This window comes from Lycorma delicatula, chromosome 6, assembly GCF_047948215.1.
Source record: "Lycorma delicatula isolate Av1 chromosome 6, ASM4794821v1, whole genome shotgun sequence".
Taxonomy (NCBI): domain Eukaryota; kingdom Metazoa; phylum Arthropoda; class Insecta; order Hemiptera; family Fulgoridae; genus Lycorma; species Lycorma delicatula.
In genome coordinates, this window is record NC_134460.1 from 7,492,789 (window position 1) to 7,513,255 (window position 20,467).

Below are 20,467 nucleotides of genomic sequence, written 5' to 3' on the forward strand. Positions count from 1 at the left end.
AACGTTTTTGTCCGTATGGTTTTTAGGTTATAATTTTCTTAATCGGAATTATTGGGGAATTAATTAGTTACATTAATATTATTTATATTTTAAATATTTACTTTTTAAAAACGTAAATATATCCTTCGGTTATTACAGCTAGTTAATTAAATTAAACTCCTTGAACCGTGATTTTTATTTCAACATAAACAAACTACGTATTTTCTACTTACGTTAAAAGTAATTTTATTTACGTGTAAGTTAGGAGTTTTTTGAAGTTTGAATTATTTTTGCTCCGAAATAAATCTATTGTGTTTTAAATAGCGCGGGCTTTGTGATATACCGGGGCGATTAACGATTCTAGGTTTCGTAAGTGGGGTTTTTCTCTTTTATATATGCTTTTTTGTACATCATTCGTTTAAAATATTTATAAGAGTCTCATTTTGACTGTTTTCTCCGGTATTGAAGTATTTTTTTGTGGAAAGTTAAAAGGCAAATTGTTTAAAAGCAATAAGAAATATTTTCTGACTTCCTTAAAGTTTAGTAGAAGTTAACCGACTATCTTGAGCGATATTCTTTTTACTTTAATCGGAACGCTCGCTTCACTTTTACGTTTCTTGAGAACGGTCTATACGGACATTTTTATTTTTAATACTGATTATATTACAGATAAAAATAATTTTTTTTTTTAAATTGATGAACGCTTATAAAAAACTAATAAATAATCTTTCTTTTTGTTGTTACCTTTATCAGTGGTGTTTTGATAATCGTTAAATCGGACTAAAGCTTGTTTACAAGGCGCAAAAACAATGCCGGGCGGATTTTGCTGCAACAGTGTTTTTTTTCCGGTACATTCGAGAAACCGAGGAACGCTTTCTCGTTTGCCTTCCCGATCGTTCATTTTCAAAAAAATATGTGCTGGACGTATCGTACACGAATCGGCGGATTGCGTATATAAGGAACGAAATCGAAGAAGCGAAATTGAAGCGCTTACAATTGAACCGCCGTTTTAACTTGGTCGATTCAATTACACGCGCCCGCACACAAACCATTGAAGACTGTTAGGCTCTGTAAAATGGCGGAACAAGCAGCACAGAGGCACCGACCACCATTAAGTCAAGTAATTTCTTTTTGATAATATGTAAATTAATTTTTTAATATGTACTTCATTTTTATTTAAGATATTGACTTATAAAAGGATGTGGATCCAATTACACTTCAGCAATCGGTTTGTTGAGCTGAAATCGGACCTTACATAATTTTACGCTTATAAATTTATTTAATTATTTTTTGTTTATAATTTTGCATGGATTTTAATCTAAGCTTATTTTCTAAAATTACAATAAAATGCGCTACATTCAGCTGCGAGTTCAACGTCATTATTTACAAATAATATTATATCGATTTATAACCGCGAGAGTGTTCATAACTTAACATAATAGGCATATATATTTCGTGAAAGTATAAAGCTTAGGATAATACCAGAAACAGCTAAACCTGATTTGAACTTTAGTTTTAAGAAGCCATCATTATCCAGTTTGTTCGCTGTTACAGTGGTTTTCTTTGCGGTTCTTCAGCATCACTATCCACCGGTGCCAAGTCTATATCTTGATGAACTGTTAGTTCATAAAAGCGCTGATCGATTGCATTCTAATAACGAATTAGAAGAAAGAATTTGAATCAACCTGGCTATTATCATGGGCTGCACCATCGCATGGCAATAAAATTAAGGTAATTTATACTACTATTGTATTTTGTGAGAGGCGGCAGTGGACTGAAACATAATGGTATGTCAGTAAACTATAATTTTTGTATAAGAAGTTTTATAATCGATAAAATACGTTATCTCTGGGTATCTTAGTCTCAAAATCAAGTTTATGTACAGTACTTTATGTGTGGCCCGCCACATAACAAAAAATGTTTAATATTTTTAATTTTTACGACTACATATTTTTACACGTTTACAATTTTAACGTGTGATTTTTTAAAAAGAAAATGTTTTATTAACTGATGATGAAGGAAACCTTGAAAGCGCTATTATGAAATAACAATAAGCAAAAGTAGAAGCATTATTGAATTCTGTACTCTTGTTAGTAAAATATTTTTATAATTTTATCTTTGACATGATTAGTATAGAGAGGAATATAGCAAATGCAATAACAAAAGAATTGATTTTGCTAAGTTAATATATATATATATATATATATATATATATATATATACATAAATTAAATGAAAGAATAAAATATTTCAGTCTCTACTGAGATTATCTCCATAAAACTGACTTTTACCATTATGTTTCCAAGTATTTTATTAGTAATATTTACTTAATATGTTTTCTTTTACTTAAAAAGTAAACTATAATATTGTAATAACGGTTTACATTTTTATTACATTACTAGTCAGTCCCTCCGTGAGGGCGGTGTCTCGGAATGGGTTATTAGGTGGCTAAAATAAAGTGAAATTATTGAAATACCTCTTGTCATTTTTTTTTAATTTTTTTTTTGAATGATGAATATTAATTTAACGAAAGTTAGATTGAAATTTTAACTGTAGAATAATGTACTAACGAATAGGGATTTTCGCGGTAGTGAACGGTACATTCTGGTTCTTTTTTCTAATTGTAGTTTATTATTTTTTGAAGAAAAACAATCGCGTAAATAAAAAAATTGATGTGGGCACCATACGACTTCCTTGTACGCCTATTAAATTACATACACATTTTAAATTGAAAAGTTGATATAATTTTTTTTCATTAATAACTTCTGATATGTTTTCTTATTTTTTATTTTTTTGTTGTTATTGAATTATTATTTATCGTAATCTTTTGTTTGCGATCAGAGGTTAATCGTTAATAAATCAGTATATTTAAATTAAAAAAAGATATTAATTCTGATTTGAACCGATGTGGTTTCTCCTAACATCCAAATATTTTATTAATTAAAACTTTATTTGGCTTTAACTCTGGAAACGATGAAAATAAGTACCGTTTATGACGTATCGTTGAAAAGTTCTCGACGAGGGCTTATCACTGCAGTAAGAAAAAGTCCAAAATCCGATTCCTTTATGTCAAGAAAGTAATACTACACTTAACAAATATAAAAATTAATTTGAAGTTAAAAATACACCGTACAATACTCGTTCGGCAGGGAAAAATGCTTATACCGCATTCTTTTCAAAATTAACCGTTTCAAACGTCAATTTTTGTATTACGCCAGTGTATTTTCTAACAAAGTCCCCGACCGTTTTAACGTCCTAATAATAAATAGTAATATAATCAAAAAAATAGACGAACGGGAGAAACACAATCTAAATTTTAAAATACAAAACCGAAACGCAAAAATAACCCACACTAATAACAATTAATTTAACTTATTATTATAACGAATAATATACAACAAAATACATTTAAAAAACCTACATATATAAAACTGAATATCTAGTGAATTCAGTTGTCTTATCGTACGTTATCTTACAATGTATTTCTTTTAATTTCTGCAAAATGTATTTTATTTTATACGATTTCAATGTAAACTTAAGTGATTTTACATTTTAGTTTAATGTATATTTCTCAACTTAATTTCCGAATTTTAATTTTTATGTTTTTTAGATTATATATCACGATACAAAAATCTTGTATTTTTATTTAGTTAATTATTGTTTTTAACCTTTTCTGATCATGCAGCCATTAAACTGGATATGTACGGTGTCAGTTTTAAAACGCTGTTACAAAATCATTTTATATATCTTTGTCGGTTATTCTGTTTTATATTCACAAAGGAATCGGTTTTATTACACACAATTTGAACGATGTAAAATGTTTTATTTAGACTAGAAAGAATATGACCATTTTTCTCTCAGAAATCTGCTTTGTGTGTGTGTGTGTGTGTGTGTGTGTGTGTGAGTGAGTGAGTGAGTGAGTGAGTGTGTGTGTGTGTGTGTGACTTATGCATTATAATTACTATGAGGGTTAGGGATTTATTAAATAGCTCTTACTAGCAACATACCGAAAAACATACATATCCTGCACACACAAAAGAAACGAAGGAATTTGTGATCATAAATACGTCATTTTTACTTGATGTCTATAAATATATTTTCCGACAAACGATATCGGTAAACATGTAACGCATGTTTTTTTTTGCCAATATGAATAGCCTTTTGAGTGGCGGGAATATTTATAAAACGTAGTTTTCTGAATCTTCTTTCATTTATACTAAGATATATTACTAATCTATTTAACAAAAACATTTCAATAACTATTTAGCATAACCCTTTTTTTCCCTTGTATTATTTTTTAAATGCTTTTATTCAGAGTTATCAGTTATCAGTTAAGAAATGTATCTTCGCCGGTGAGATCACTATCGATCAGTAGTTCCATTCTCCTTACCTCTGCTGGTGGTAGTGATATCATCGGTGAAGAAACATCTTAACTGGCAGAGTAATATCAAGATTGAGCGACTCAAACCGTGATGACAATTTTCTGAGGATTAAAAATGCCCCTGAATTCAGATTAGAGTATATACTTTAATGGAATAATAGCATCAACCAGGAAATAAAGCAGTTTCTATTGTCTTCCTTACTGAGCTGAATATTTTGTGTGTATCACTAAAACACCATTTGCCAAACCCGCTAAAATGTAGATGATATTCCTAGAAGTTCTAGAACTGAAACATTCTTTCATCAGAAGGACCGACTATATTATGAACATCATTAAAAACAAAGAAAGCATCTTTAATTAATGCTTATAGTTCCTCAGTCGGTTTCACATATCACAGTTACAAGAAATACAGATTCAGATGCCAGAAAATTACAATTTAATGTTTCCTTTTTTTACTGAAAACAAAAAGAGAAGAGATAAGAAAGTTTATTATACATTTGTATTTGGAGGAGGGGACACAGATTATGATATATACTGATTAATATAATTCAGTTATACTGAAGAGTGATAAAATGGAATGATATTAATACATAGCATGTTATACCAAATTTTACACATTTTTAATTTATAATCTAATGTTAATAGTTGCTGCTTTTATACAATTTAATTAATCAGTTAACTTCTAAAAACAAATTATATTCCAAAATAAAACTAATGTTGTAGTTTTTGGTCTTATTAATAACTGCATATATTACAGGTTTTTTTTTTTATTAACAGGAATAGATAATTATTTATGTTTAGTTTAGTTTGAGTTATTACAAGAAAAGGATTTTTTTTATTTCAGAATTTTTGATTTCAAGCCAGATCAAAGTCTCAATTCAAGGTTTTTTCAATAGATAAAAAACTTGTGATATATATATATATATATATATATATATATATAACCTTTTTGTATGTATGTAAAACTACTGACATTTTAAGAAATAAGTTTAAAATATGTATTATAAATATTCAAGAATTTACCAGTCTGTTTTTAAATTTTATCTATGGTATGGAAAAGTATATGAGCATACACACACACACACACACACACACACACACACACACACACGCGTGTATATATATATATATATATATATATATATATGTGTGTGTGTGTGTGTGCAGGTAAAATGGACACAAAAGAAATTTACGTCATTGTTTTACAATATAATTGATTTTAATTATTAAAATATTTATTTATTTATTAATAGAAAATTGTTTTAATTTATATAACTTAACTAAGGTCAAGCAGAAGAGGGTTAGTGAAGTTCTGTAGTAATCCAGTATTATGGGTTTTTATACTTTTAATATCTATAATATATCGGAGTTAAACTCAGTTCAAAAACAAAATTCTTCCTCGATTGAAAAAAGTCTATTTTATCATATTTTTTTACAGCAGTTAAAGCGCATCTCTCTGTGGGTGAGATAAGTTGTGTAGAGTATGCAAGAGGACAAAAGTTTCGAATATTGCGTCCGGGTGTACGTAACTGTATTTTGTTTTCCGTAGGATTACACCCGTGTAATGCTTTATGAAAAAAACAGTAAATCAAAGTATTCTCTTCGACATACAAGAGATGGTAAATTATGTAGTAATTGAAGCTGTTGTTTTCCAAGTTGGTGAAGTTTAAATTTGTGAGTCGGCCAAGATAGAAAGTTGTTCTGAATGGATTCAATTTTAATCGATGTATAGTCTTCGAGAATTCCAGGTTGAGGTGGAATATTCAAGCCGGCTTTGAACAAGTGACTTGAAGAGTAAGACACTAGTTCGAGGATCAACAAAAGGTCTCGCAATCCATTTCAACAGACCAAGATTTCTCTTCGCTCGGCTCACAATCATGTCTGCGTGTTAAGAAAGGTATAGCTTGGAGTCAAGGAGTATGCCTAGATCGGTGACGGAGTTCACAGTATTAATGAGAAGAGAGTTTATTGTATAATTATACCAAGCGATGTTAGTTTTTCGCGAGAACGGAATATGTTTAATTTTTGAGAAATTTAGCTGCATGTGATTTCTCATTGCCCACTGGTAAATACGGTTAATATTGTGTTGTAACATTAGGTGATCGTGTAAGCTTTTAATCTGAAGAAATAATTTAAGGTCATCGGCATACACACTCAGACCAACAGAGTCGGATTCAGTAATATCATTTATAAAAAGTAGAAACAGCAACGGGCCAAGGTTGGAACTCTGTGGAACTCCAGAGATTGCAGAGAATTCTCTTTGGGAACTGCATCCAGCATACCTAACAGCAAAAGTTCTGTTATTCAAGTATGAAGAGATCCACTTGACAAGACGCTCACTGAACCCAAATTCAGCCAACTTCTTTTGGAGCAGGTAATGGGGCATTTTGTCAAATGCTTTTTGAAAATCAAAATAGATAGCATCCACCTGACCTTGAGATTCAACAACAGGACCGATTTTATCAAGGAAACAATTGAGGTTTGTGGTTGTGGAACGGGATTGCATGAAGCCGTGTTTGGAAGCGGAGATTTTACGTTTGATGTTTTGAGATATATGAGATGTTAGGATCGATTCAAACATTTTAGAAAAGAAGGATAGGACGGAAATAGGGCGGAAATTAGGAATAAGGGGGACACCAGGTTTGGGAATTGGAGTAACGATCGCCTTTTTCCATAGGCTGGGGAAGGTACCTGATTTCAAGCTCTAGTTGCACAATGAGGCCAGAATAGGAGCGATCACGCTGCTGACGCCTTTAATAATAAATGGTGGTATGCCATCAGGTCCACTGGCTGCTTTGATTAATTCCGTTAATGGTGGTTAATACTAATTCGACGCTTACATAGGGTATATCAAGCTCAGCACAGTTCATCCGATCTTTGGACGTTGAAGAAGTATCCGCTCTTACATCCTCTGGAAAAGTCTGAAACACAGATTGAAAGTACTCCCCAAAACGAGTACATACCACACGAGAGGTTCTAGTTCATTATTGATCAGAGGTGCAACTACTCTTTCTTGGTTAGATCTGTGTTGTGAGACGTATTTCCAAAACCTTGAGGGCTTAAACGTTAGATCGCTTTCGATGAAGCTTGCGTGGTTATAATTATCCCTAGAAACCATAAGTTTAACTTTCTTTCGTAGCTCTGAAAACGAGCGATAGTCAGAAGTAAGTCTCGTTAATTTAAATCGTCGATGTGCTACTTTTTTCTTCTTAATCAGCGCTATAAGTTCGGCTGAAAACCAGAACGGAAACTTAGGAGATCGACGACGAGTGATAGGAACATTCTTGGCTACAGCTTTACTGAACACCTGACGAAAATTCGTCACAGCTTCGTCTAGGTTAGGACACAGAAGAACATTGCCCCGATCTGCGTTCGTCACATTTTAAAGAAAGATTTAAAGTCTCCCTTTCTGAAATTATACGTGGGACGATTTGTAACATGATCGTGAATGAACGAAGAGTCATGTAAGATTATTGAGAACCGAGGATGATGTTTATCCGGGTGCACAACACCGTCCGAAGAAAGAGTTGACACAGTTACATTCGTCAATACAAGATCTAGGCTAGTTCCTTGTGCAAAGTTATGGTTATAAAAACCTAGGTTCAAAAATCTACTAGATTGAAGATGCGGTTAGATCGACATTTAGAATAGTAATTGCAACCGGAAAGAAAAGTGCGATCATTCCAGACCACACCCCGGGGGTAATGAAGTCACCAGTTATTATTATGTCGTATTTTACGGAATCTATTTGTAAAATTAAATCATTAAAATAGTGTTCTACAACAGATGGGTGCACAGATTGTGGAAAATAATAAACACCGAGTATTAGGTTTTTAGACGCAGTTCTTGGTACCTCGATCCAGACCGATTTGGCAGTTCATCTCCATATCCTTGCGTCGAACACATTTAATATAGTTTTTAACGGCGATTAAAGTGCCTCCGCCACGGTCAGCGACGGAAGATTCATAGTTTCTGTCTGAACGAAACACTTTATATGATTCCGGGAAGAAGTTTACATTACTATGAACGTCCGATAGCCAAGTTTCCGTCAGTGCAATGGAGTCGTAATCAGAATCTGTAAAAGCTGCGTAAACCTTGGAAGACTTAGTACGTAGACCGCGAACATTTTGATACAGTATACACATCTTAGCCAATAGTATTAGTATTACCATCCTTCCCTGGTGAACTTGTATTTGTCTTATTTTTCAAGAGCCCAAAAAAGGTGGAAATTAAAATACCTTCTGGCCAAATACTAGCATCGTTTATTTTATTAAATCTATTCGGTAGAAGAGAGAGAGTGTGTCTACGAGCGAATGTGTTATATGATGTCTATAATTAGACGCAAAAATTATTTTACTATTTAATTTAATTGTATTTTTAAGGGCTCCTTTTTGCATTTTGTTACAGATATATTTATTGATCGGTCAACTTATACTGTACTTTTTAATGTTTGCGGTAGCTTTATATAATAAAATAATAACTGGTAAAAATTAATAGTTCAATTTAAAATATTTAATTAATCTATCCGTATACAATCTACCGATAAAAAAAAAAAAAAATGTGGCATATTTTATTGTAGTATTTCTAATTCTGGTGTATATTATTATATTGTTTTTTGGGATAATATTTAGATTTCAAATAAAATAAAAAACAAACGTGTAATATTAAATCGATTTTATTACGAGACCGGTAAAGGATTTTGATATTTCAAGGAACTATTTATTTAGGTTCAACGGCACAAAACAATCGCGTATTAGTTAAACAATCTGTAACCTATGAATTCGTTTCAAAATCAAAAGGCAAATTTATAAATTGACTACGTATATTTCGATAAATGGATTTGCGTTAGTGTAATTTGATACGATAACGACATTTTGAGTATAAGTAAACAAATTTCAAATTCTTCTACCTTTTTATTATTTTTTCAAAATTAGACGTTCATAATTAAAATTAATAATTTTAATTAAAGATTAAAAAACAGATCACAAACTATAAAAGTTAGCTCTTATTCCGACTAATGAATATACAAGGATATTTTCACTAAACAATAATACTTATGCGATAAAAAGCCAACTTACTGTATTAGCGATAAAAATGGTAATTAAAAATTATTATGGCATATACTGGAAACGGTGTTCATAATTTCCAAAATAATGGATCGTATTTGTTTTCCGATTTAATAAATCAAAAGGATATATCTCGATGCTGTGTGACACGACTGAGTGTCGTCAGTAGGAGGAAATCGTACGAATCAATAAATTAAATTAATACATACATTTACGTAATAAATATTTTCTTAATAAATAAAATCAAAATATTTCGTATACTCTACTTACATTATTAAAGTCGTGTTTTGCCTGATATCCATTTATACAATTTTATTTGTTACTTATTAAAACATTTCATCACAAAACTTTGTTTCACCGCAGTATATCGCATTAATGAAGGAAATACGCTAATGAAAATTAAACATATTAAAAAAAACTTATTATTAAAAACTTAAAATTCTTATTTTACTTCATTTTAAATACATAAATTTTAATTTAATTAATTAAAGGCTGTTACAAAAAAAAGAAAAAGATTAATTTTAAAATTAATATTAATGATTTATCTTTGCTAACTATATACAACTTAATTCTAGTTCTCTCTCTTTAGACAGCATTACGGGCTGATAAAAAAAAAACTTTTACGATGACTAATATTTTCATGCCTTACCCTCTAATCGACATGAACAGCGGCACGTACACACCATTTGTTAAGTGTTTTTCTATAGTATCACTTGTCCTTGAAAGCATTACAAATAATAGCGTCTGTCTTTTTGTTTTAAACTATTGTCAGTTTTAACTGAATTCTTTTTTTTTTAGCACAAGCGGCAGTGTAATTATATTAGACTATAACATATATGTTAACGTTTTATGGTTGTCATCAATTCCTTTATAGATATACGTAACTCTTGTACGAACAAATACAAAAAATATTTCAATAAATAAAACTTTTTTTCAGGCTTAATAGGGAATATAGAATGAGAAATTAAATAGATTCCTGTCTTCACGAAAACACGAATATATATTTTATATACTGATATACCGATTCGAAATGTTTATAATGATCGCCAAATGGTTATCTAATTAATAAACATCATTACTTTCATAGTAAATATTACTCTTAATTAGTAATATTATTGTGTTGAACATATTTTACATACATCACAGTCATTGATGTATGTATGTGATGTATGATGTTGCCAATGTGTTGTGTTTACCTTCAAACCGTTTGTAATCTTTGCGACGAATCTTACATGCGTAATAATGTAATAATAATATTGAATACGTAATAAATAATTTGATCAAACCGAGTAATAAACCCACCGGGTCGGTCTAGTGGTGTACGCGTCTTCCCAAGTAAGCCGACTTGGAAGTCGAGAGTTCGAGCGTTCAAATCCTAGTAATGGCAGTTAGTTACTTTTATACGGATTTAAATACTAGATCGTGGATACCGGTGTTTTTTGGTGGTTGGATTCGATTAACCACACTTCTCAGGAAAGGTTGAGAACTGAGACTGTACAAGACTACACTTCATTTAAATTCATACATATCATCCTCTGAAGTAATACCTGAACGGTAATTCCCGGAGGCTAAATACGAAAAAGAAAAAACTACGTAATAAATAATTTGAACATCTGCCCGAATATTTGTACATCTGAGAAACGTACAATTCACAGAGCTAAACACTGTCGAAACAATTTTACCGAATGCATTTACGGAATTACTCTTGCACTTCTCAACGATAAATTTATCGACGATGATAAGACAACACTCGTCGATAACTTCTTATCTTGGTTCTTATCTGTACTATAAAAATGTACAGAAAAACAGAACGGGAACGGAATATCATTTCATCTGTAAGCACACAACGCACACATTGTTAAAGTTATTTCACGATTGGGTGCATTACATTTTACTTTGGTAATAAAGATGAAGATGATTTTGAGGCCGTTTTTTGAAAGAAAATTACGAACATTCTTACTATCAAGATTGAACATTCTAGTTTTTAAGGTATTTTTATTTATTGTAATACTTCATTTGTGCTAGATTTAAAAAAAAAACAGTTGATTAAAGCGAAATGTCTGATGATAAATAAATTTAATAAAACAAATTTCTTATAGTAACAAATGCTTTAATAAAATAAAATAAATAAATAATTAAATAGTTCAAGAGTTAATGATAAAATAACATAATTTATAAAATTGTTTATTTTATTTGGTGACAGAGGACTTTAGCTAAGAGGAATTTTAGAGGTAAATCTTTTTTTATTTAATTTTTTTGGGATGAGGCAAAATCAGTCTAACTAATGCGTCGAGGGGCGAGAGAGGGACGGGAGTTTTAACAAACGCAGCTGGCTTCCTTCGCTGTGATTGGCTGCCGTCAGACAGTACTGAACAAGCGTTGTACAATTCAAATTCAACCGTAAACATGTGTACACGTGTGTGTGCGTACGTATGAGTATTGCTGTGCGAGTAACACGTTAATATAGACGTTTTCTTATAAAGACATTTCTTATATAGACATTCGATATAATTAAATTAAATCAAGATTTGTCGATTATTTTATATTTATTACATTTTATTTAAAATAATAATTAATCACCTTAAATTTTAATAAATTAAATAAAAATATTACGATAAAGTTTATCCGTTTTATGAACTTATTTATAAAATGGAATACAGCATTAAAGGGTAAAAAAAATGAATATGTAAAACTTTTGAAATGCGGTGCTATAGGAGAATGTTAAAAATCAGATGGGTGGATAAAGTGACAAATGAAGAGGTATTGCGGCAAATAGATGAAGAAAGAAGCGTTTGGAAAAATATAGTTAAAAGAAGAGACAGACTTATAGGCTACATACTAAGGCATCCTGGAATAGTCGCTTTAATATCGGAAGGACAGGTAGAAGGGAAAAATTGTGTAGGCAGGCCACGTTTGGAATACGTAAAACAAATCGTAAGGGATGTAGGATGTAGAGGGTATACTGAAATGAAACGACTAGCACTAGATAGGGAATCTTGGAGAGCTGCATCAAACCAGTCAAATGACTGAAGATAAAAAAAAAATGTAAAACTTGTAATTAACTCGATTATATTTAAGGTTCTAATAATAAAAGTAAGAGACGTCCACATAAATACAACAATGTTGCTTATAGCAACATTTACGTAATCGACCTACATTTATGTAATCCTTTTATGTTTATAAGAACAGAAAATATAATGTTATTTAATTCTTCAACAAACATCAACTAAACCGTTTGCCGACTGATCTCCTAAATGGAATCTTCCGGAAGGTCCCGGGTCCGAATCTCAGTCGCCGTTGGAATTTTTAACTTAATTTAATATAATGTACGTTATAGATTTAATTATTTATCAAAATATGAGTTATGTTGCAGCATGTGTAGTGAAACGTTTAGCGTAGTCTTTTGTAGAGGAAGGTCGGTGTTACCTCGACAGTATCACGGCTACCAACGGTTGATAAGTCGCTCCACATTATCTTTCCTTACACGTATTAGTACCTAATACATTTTTATATTTATTGATTTGTATCGGCAATAGACAGACATCCAGTTCTTCACTTACGTTTATTTTCAATTTTAATAAAGCGTATATAAAAGCCAATTCTGACCGGAATTCGAACCCAGAACTTTCTGTCTACCAGTACTACCTACAATTCTGGTATCTTTTGCCATAATAATAACTAATAGACTTACTACAGGGCTTTAATGAAACGCTCCTGTAACCAGACGGATAAATGTATGATGGACTGTATCGAGCGGTTACCCGTACGGACTTATAAGCTACGCATCTGTTGTCTACGCTGCAATATAAATGTAATGTAAAAAAAATAAATACTTCATTTCATTTTGTTTGAACAAAATTTTATTCCAATAATACTAGTATAAAGGATCCTTTAATTAAAATAACTAACAAAAGTAAATTTATTTGAAAATATTCAGCGATTTACAAAGTAAATGTCCATGAACTGGTAAAATGATTGTTTTCTATTTTGTATAAACTGTTTACTTTAGAGAAATATAAATGTTTAAATTTTATTACCGATTTATTTTATTTAAAACTTTTCTCGACCTCTGTAAATATTAATTTTATAATATCGCCGTAGGTGGTTAAAGTAAATCTCTCTCTCTCTCTCTCTCTCTCTCTCTCTCTCTATATATATATATATATATATATATATATACATAAGCATTGCCGGGTGTGCTAGTATCAAACAAGTATGAACAGTGGTCACTTTGTTGAAATCATTACATTTAATAGCGTCTTTTTTTTGTTTTGACTACTGTCACTTTTAACTGAAATTTCGTTTTTGTTTAGCACAAGCGGCAATGTAATTATAAAAAGAGTTTTACTTTACAGTACATATATCATATATACATAACTCTTGTACGAACAAATACAAAAAAAAAAAAACCATGTTACTATTAGATCTGTTATAATTTTCTTTTTCTGTCGTAGAGTATGCTCAGAGCAGAGAATGAAATAGCACGTACCTCACTCGATCGCGTTGCAAGTAAGTTTTTAATTTATATTTTGCATTGATTTTACGTTTATTATGATAATACTAACAAAAAACGAAACAAAATACACACTAGAACCGTTTAAAAATTGCCTTCTAACTGTTGAAAATGTTTTGCACATTAATTCGACAAAGAGTAAACGGTAACGGCCAGCAATGACTGTAATCCCGTCTGCCATCATGTTCTTCTGTAACGCTGAAACCTGTCGTGCACTCGCTTAAACCCTTACGATTAATACGATTAGTTTTTCTGGTAGAAGGAAGAACAGAGATCTGCCAGTGACTTTCTTTGTCGTGAAATGTAGACGTTAGTGTACAACTGAATTGTCACGATGCTTACACAAATAAATAACATTATTTACGTGTAAAATTTAAATAGAAGCAAATAAACTCGTAAAATAAGAACGGTACATCCCAAAATTGACACGTAAAAATCAAAATATTATAGTTAAATAATGAATATACATTATAATTAATTATTTTCTGGCACTTGGGGTAACGTGACAGGTCCTTTCAGTTGTGCAAGAATTTATTTAAATTATTCAAACGTTTCGTATTTTATCCATAATTTTTTATTTTCTTTTAAAAGTATAACGCAAATTTCATATTTTTTATTTCGGTTTATATTTTTGACAATTCATGAGAAATAGTCGTGTGTCTTTCAAATATAACTCGCTACGATCTTAAAAATTACAGACGACATCGATCAAAATTTTTTTGAATGTTTAGGATGTCGAGAAACAACTTGGAACGGTAACCGCATTCGTATGATTTTTGGTCAGGTAATCTTCAGAGACGAATTTGAATTTTCTTCAGATCCAAACATCCTGAATTACCACTCACAGTCGATTGAAAACTCATTTATTTGATTTCATAAATCGGACAAAAGTTTTAGGGGAAAAATGTGTAATTTTGTAGTAAATGCCATCGTGATTGCATAAGGGGGAAAGCAAGATCTTTGAACATATTCATTAAATATGTAATTATAAAAACCCTTTTTATTGTTAACATTTTCTTTTTAACTACTTTCCTATTAGTAATTGGAGAAAATTGATTTTTAGACCGATCGATGTACGGGAACGCATTGCAAAAAAAAAATTGATCGGTAAATTTTCATAATGAATTTGTGAAAATTTCTGTCATTGAGTTAAGAGAGAAATATTCACAATTTTTTGTTAATTTTATAAAGGTATTCGTTTAAGCTAACGATGAACTGTAATCTTGTACTTCAAGTTGTGCTTTAAAGTTGGTCTGATTAAAGAATGACAAATGCACAGAGTCGTACAGTTTCATGGATAAGATAAATTGACAAGTAAGGTTATCTAACTAATTTGAAATATAAAAAAAAATTGTACAGTTTCAAAACTGATTATATCGGTATCTAATATTTTGTATTGTTGTTTTAGTCATATTTATACTGAGAATTTTTACTTTCTTATACGAAGTAAAGAAAGTATTGTGATCGCAAAAACTTTCGGTTTTCAAATTTTAAAAAGTAGTTGAAATAAGTAAGTCATAACAGACTAAACAAAAAAATGGTCTAGTTAATTTTCAAGGGCAAAAAGTACGTTATATAAAATATACGTGCATGCTGCGGTTAGAAATGGGGAGGGATGGCAAGACGATTGGCTGCGTGTTGAAGGTTTAACTTCTGCTACGGTATAGAATAGGACTTTTTATTACACAGTTTTAAAAGTTTAACACACACACACATTCTTTAAGAAAAATTAACTATAAAAATTTGTATATTTTGTGAATGCATTTTTAAATATTATTAAGAATTCAAGATTAAGTTGTACGGAAGATAGTGATTAAATTTTTTAACCTAGAAAAACAAAACCAAGTTTGTTTTTATTAAGACTTATTGAACGGCAATTTAACGAGTGAAATTCAAAAATTTATTAAACCTCATGATTAATAAATCAAAAATTTTACACGTTCTTACTTTTACTGTGCTAGTAAATAATTGTTATAATTATGCCCAAGCTGAATTGAACGATATTTTTAATTAGCTGACAACTAATACATTATTACTTATCGATCTTGTTTTTGTTTGATATCAATAATTTTTAGCTGACTTAAAATAATCTTAATTCGAGGAATAATTTGTTGTAAACGCATCATAATTAAAAATGTATATAAATTTTTCAATCTCTTAATACGATTTAGAGACAATTTCATTCTGTTTATTTATTAATTATCATAAATATTTTTTGAACAAACAGTGGCAAAAAGTGTGTGTTTCAAGCTATATAATTTTTTTAATTATTATTAAATTTCTTATATGTAAAATTATGAATAATTTCTTTTAAAGTATTTACGATGACATCTACCGATATCAATTTCACTTTCGTCGTTAACGTTTTGGTGTATGTACGTGGGATTATAATGATAAACTTTTTTTATAGAATATTCTAGAAAAATAACTGTTGAACACAATTTAGGACGTTATTTAAAGTAAGTAATAACTTTATTACTCTTTTATATATATATATATATATATAAGCTAATAATACTTTAACTAAATTTAAACGAGTTGAAAATGTAATCGGATGATTTTATAAAGCTTATTATCAGGAATCTTAAACTGTTATATTTTGTTAGAGTTATTGATATGTAGAATGATTTTTATATTTTATTAAGGTCTATTCTAACATTTAATTTTATTTAATAATTATTTTCAGACATACATTTTATTTAGTAAAAAAATAATGCATTTTACATTAGCTTGATTAACCAATATGGCGGCGTTATTTTTATAAAATTAAATTTTATATAGGAACTGCAATGAGTTTTGAGAACTAAAAAACAAAATACTTTATTCTTTTAAATGACCCTATGAGAATTGTTTTGATTTTAAGTTTTGTAACAATACATATATAGCGGGTACTGAATAGCAAATCTGAGTATTTGAAATTGACAAGAAAAAATTTGTCTAGGCATGTTTAGCCTGCTTTTTAAAAGCTGTTCTAATGAAGCACAGAATGCAGTTGTTTTTGTCTCTACTATACTATTTTATAGGAACTAAAATCGAATTTTCATATGAATGTAAATGAAAATATTAATAATTATACAAAAATATTTTCTGGCACAAAAATATATTGAAAAATACTTCAATTTGATTATACTTGAAAATTACAAATACTTGAACATTTGAATCTGTTTATTTTTATGGCTGCTGAAATAAAATATACTTTAGGAAACGATTGCATTCATAACTTTTATATGAATTTAGTTTAAAATTTACATCGCATAGTATTTTATCAGAATTATTCTGAAAATTTACAATTAATTTCTTTATCGTAAGAAGAATGGTACTTAAATGAAAAAAAAGTACTAAACCAGAGCAATAAGACCAATGGAGAGTTGCCAGGTAAAGTTGCCATAATTTCAGTTATATATGATTTTATTACTTCATACTTTTACATACATTTTTGTCTAATCTTTGGTTTTCATTCTGTATAAATGACCATAAAACTAAAATCTTCTTTCTCAGATTAAGAACCTTAAATTTTACTGTACATTTGTAAATTTCTATATTACTTTTCAATTTATAAATTTCATTTACATATTTTTGTCCCTGAGTTTTCTTAAGATTTTTATTTCTACTTTTGCTATTTTTTGTTCTAAAAAAAAATGTATATATTCTGCCCCATACAGTGCTTCTGATAGAACTGCAGTTTCTTAGCGCCTCAATTTGGAGTTATATAACAGGGAATTTTTATGATAAACTTTCTTTATGAGATGATAGGCAGTTTCGATTTTTTGTACTGTATTCCTCATCCCACACATTTTTCAATTATATTTGATGTTATGATTTCTCTCAAATATTTACATTTTTGTACTCTACTTACTTCGTTGATGTCAGAAATTTTAAGGAATTTAGTTCTTTTTTCTTTTTCTTTGGAAAATTAATTAGTTTTTTTTCATAAGAAATTTGAAGACCAATTTGCTTGCAAATTCGCTTAGTAATTGAATTCTGATTTTAGCCTGAGTGGTTCTGAAAGTTACTTACTTTGAATCTGAGTTCTGTTTTCTTTGTCGTTGGTAAATCGGTTAGTTTTTCACAGTGCAGGGTTATTATGTAGGGTTTTATTAAACAAGTTAAAATTGTCTTGCGGTTAGATATCGTACAAAGTATATTACTAACATTTTTTGGTAATCGACATGTTATATTTCGACACAGTGAAAAGAAAAATTAAATAGTATTTAATTTTTCTTTTAACTTTTTTGAAGAAGTAGGAAGTACGGTATGCTCTGGCAAATTACAGGATTTATTCTTTCAAATCTTGCAGTTCAAGCAGCAAGTACATCCTATTTATTCTCTGACATATTGCAGAGTATATTATTTATATTTTTACAAAAAAAGTTAGAAATGTAATAAGCTCACTTAGGTTTAGTACACAGAGTATATTAGTTATATGAATTTTATTAAGCAAGACCCGTTGGTATTAATATATAAATTATTTATATAATAGTTTCCACTTCCCGACAAATTTTAATAGTAATGTTCCAGCGCTTTCAGATTATTAATCTATCCTCATGAACAATGATGTGTTATGCTCTATAATTATTTACTTTACATGTCATTAATTATAATAAATTAAATTTTATAAAAATGTAATTATAACAATCGATCGTCAAAAGGTAAAATAAAGTCAACATTATCCATCATGTCAGTATGAAGATCTCAATTGTTATGTTTATTAGTATGAAGCAGTATTACTGTCCTGAGAATTAAAATTATTGTTTAATATATGTTTGAATTATATTAATCAAACAAGTATTCAAAGTTTTATAAAATTCAATTCAGTATAATTAATGATATGTGACGTAAATAAAGTATAACACATCATTGTTCCTGAGGATGGATTAATAATCTTAAAGCGCTGGAACATTACTATTAAAGATTGTCGGTAAGTGGTAACTGTTATATAAATAATTTATATATTATTTATGATTTTACTGAACGAGAGAAAATGTTATATTGCTCTAACATAGTACAGGGTGTAATAACTACTTTTATTGATGAGGCAGCAAATGCTATATACTTTGACACAGTTACGGATGCATTATCAAGCTTCTTGTTGATTTAGCAGCATATCTTGTAAGCTATCGTATTGCGTGCTGTATTTAATTTTTTGTCGAGCAAGTAGGATTTGGGCAAGGAATTGAGCAAGTAGTAATACATTCAGGATGTATTATTTATTTATCTGAAAAATTAGAAAAAATTTAATATGCTATGACATAGTTAATGATGTGTTATTCAGGTTTTTTGAGCGCTTAGGGAATATGATATGCTCTGATGTAGTACAGGGTATGTTATTTGTTTGTACTGAACAAGTTAGAAATTAAATATGTTGTGACAGTGGACAGCACATTGAAGGTGCTCCCAAAACAGCACCACAGGAGCACCCCATTTATTATTAGTTGATGGTGATGATAAGTTTAGCTTGCAACGAGGTACCTTACAACTCCAACCTCACAGGCGATCTCCACGGGAAGCTCATTATTGTTAAACAAAATTTCTTAAATTTATTTAATATTATTTTATATAATGTAAATTTAATTTTATTATTTTTGTAATATTATTCATTCGATTGAATAAAATCATTTAGTTCAAAATCAACCCACACAGTAAAGACTCACAGTTCATTAATTCAATTCATGAAAGTTTTTGCTTCAACCAGCAAAGCCCTAGGCTAGAATTACTATATCATCAGCAAATCGTAGCATCTTTATCTTTTCACCTTGTACTGTTACTCCGAATCTAAATTGTTCTTTAACATCATTAACTGCTAGTTCCATGTAAAGATTAAAAAGTAACGGCGATAGGGAACATCCTTGTCGGACTCCCTTTCTTATTAGGGCTTCTTTCTTATGTTCTTCAATTGTTATTGTTGCTGTTTGGTTCCTGTACATGTTAGCAATTGTTCTTCTATCTCTGTATTTGAACCCTAATTTTTTTAAAATGCTGAACATTTTATTCCAGTCTACGTTATCGAAAGCCTTTTCTAGGTCTATAAACGCCAAGTATGTTGGTTTTTTTTTCTTTAATCTTCCTTCTACTATTAATCTGAGGCCTAAAATTGCTTCCCTTGTCCCTATATTTTTCCTGAAACCAAATTGGTCTTCTCCTAACTCTTCTTCCACTCTCCTCTCAATTCTTCTGTATAAAATTCTAGTTAAGATTTTTGATGCACGACTAGTTAAACTAATTGTTCTGTATTCTTCACATTTATCTGCCCCTGCTTTCTTTGGTGTCATAACTATAACACTTTTTTTGAAGTCTGATGGAAATTCCCCATTTTCATAAATATTACACACCAGTTTGTATAATCTATCAATCGCTTCCTCACCTGCACTGCGCAGTAATTCTACTGGTATTCCGTCTATTCCAGGAGCCTTTCTGCCATTTAAATCTTTTAATGCTCTCTTAAATTCAGATCTCAGTATTGTTTCTCCCATTTCATCCTCCTCAACTACCTCTTCTTCCTCTATAACTCCATTTTCTAATTCATTTCCT

General features: G+C 30.0%; 1 protein-coding gene across 13 annotated transcripts in view; it reads left to right on the forward strand.

Annotated features, from left to right (window-relative positions):
• LOC142326454 (uncharacterized) overlaps positions 1-20,467 on the forward strand; it is a 161,834-nt gene that overhangs the window by 58,501 nt on the left and 82,866 nt on the right. For 6 of the 13 annotated variants that reach the window (XM_075368989.1, XM_075368984.1, XM_075368985.1 and 3 more), the window contains exon 3: positions 13,883-13,935. In XM_075368989.1, coding sequence (XP_075225104.1) covers positions 13,883-13,935 — 53 coding nt within the window. Of the gene's footprint in view, positions 1-1,533; positions 1,711-13,880; positions 13,936-20,467 lie in introns of all 13 variants that reach the window. The other 7 variants (XM_075368993.1, XM_075368991.1, XM_075368992.1 and 4 more) reach the window with 3 other exon arrangements.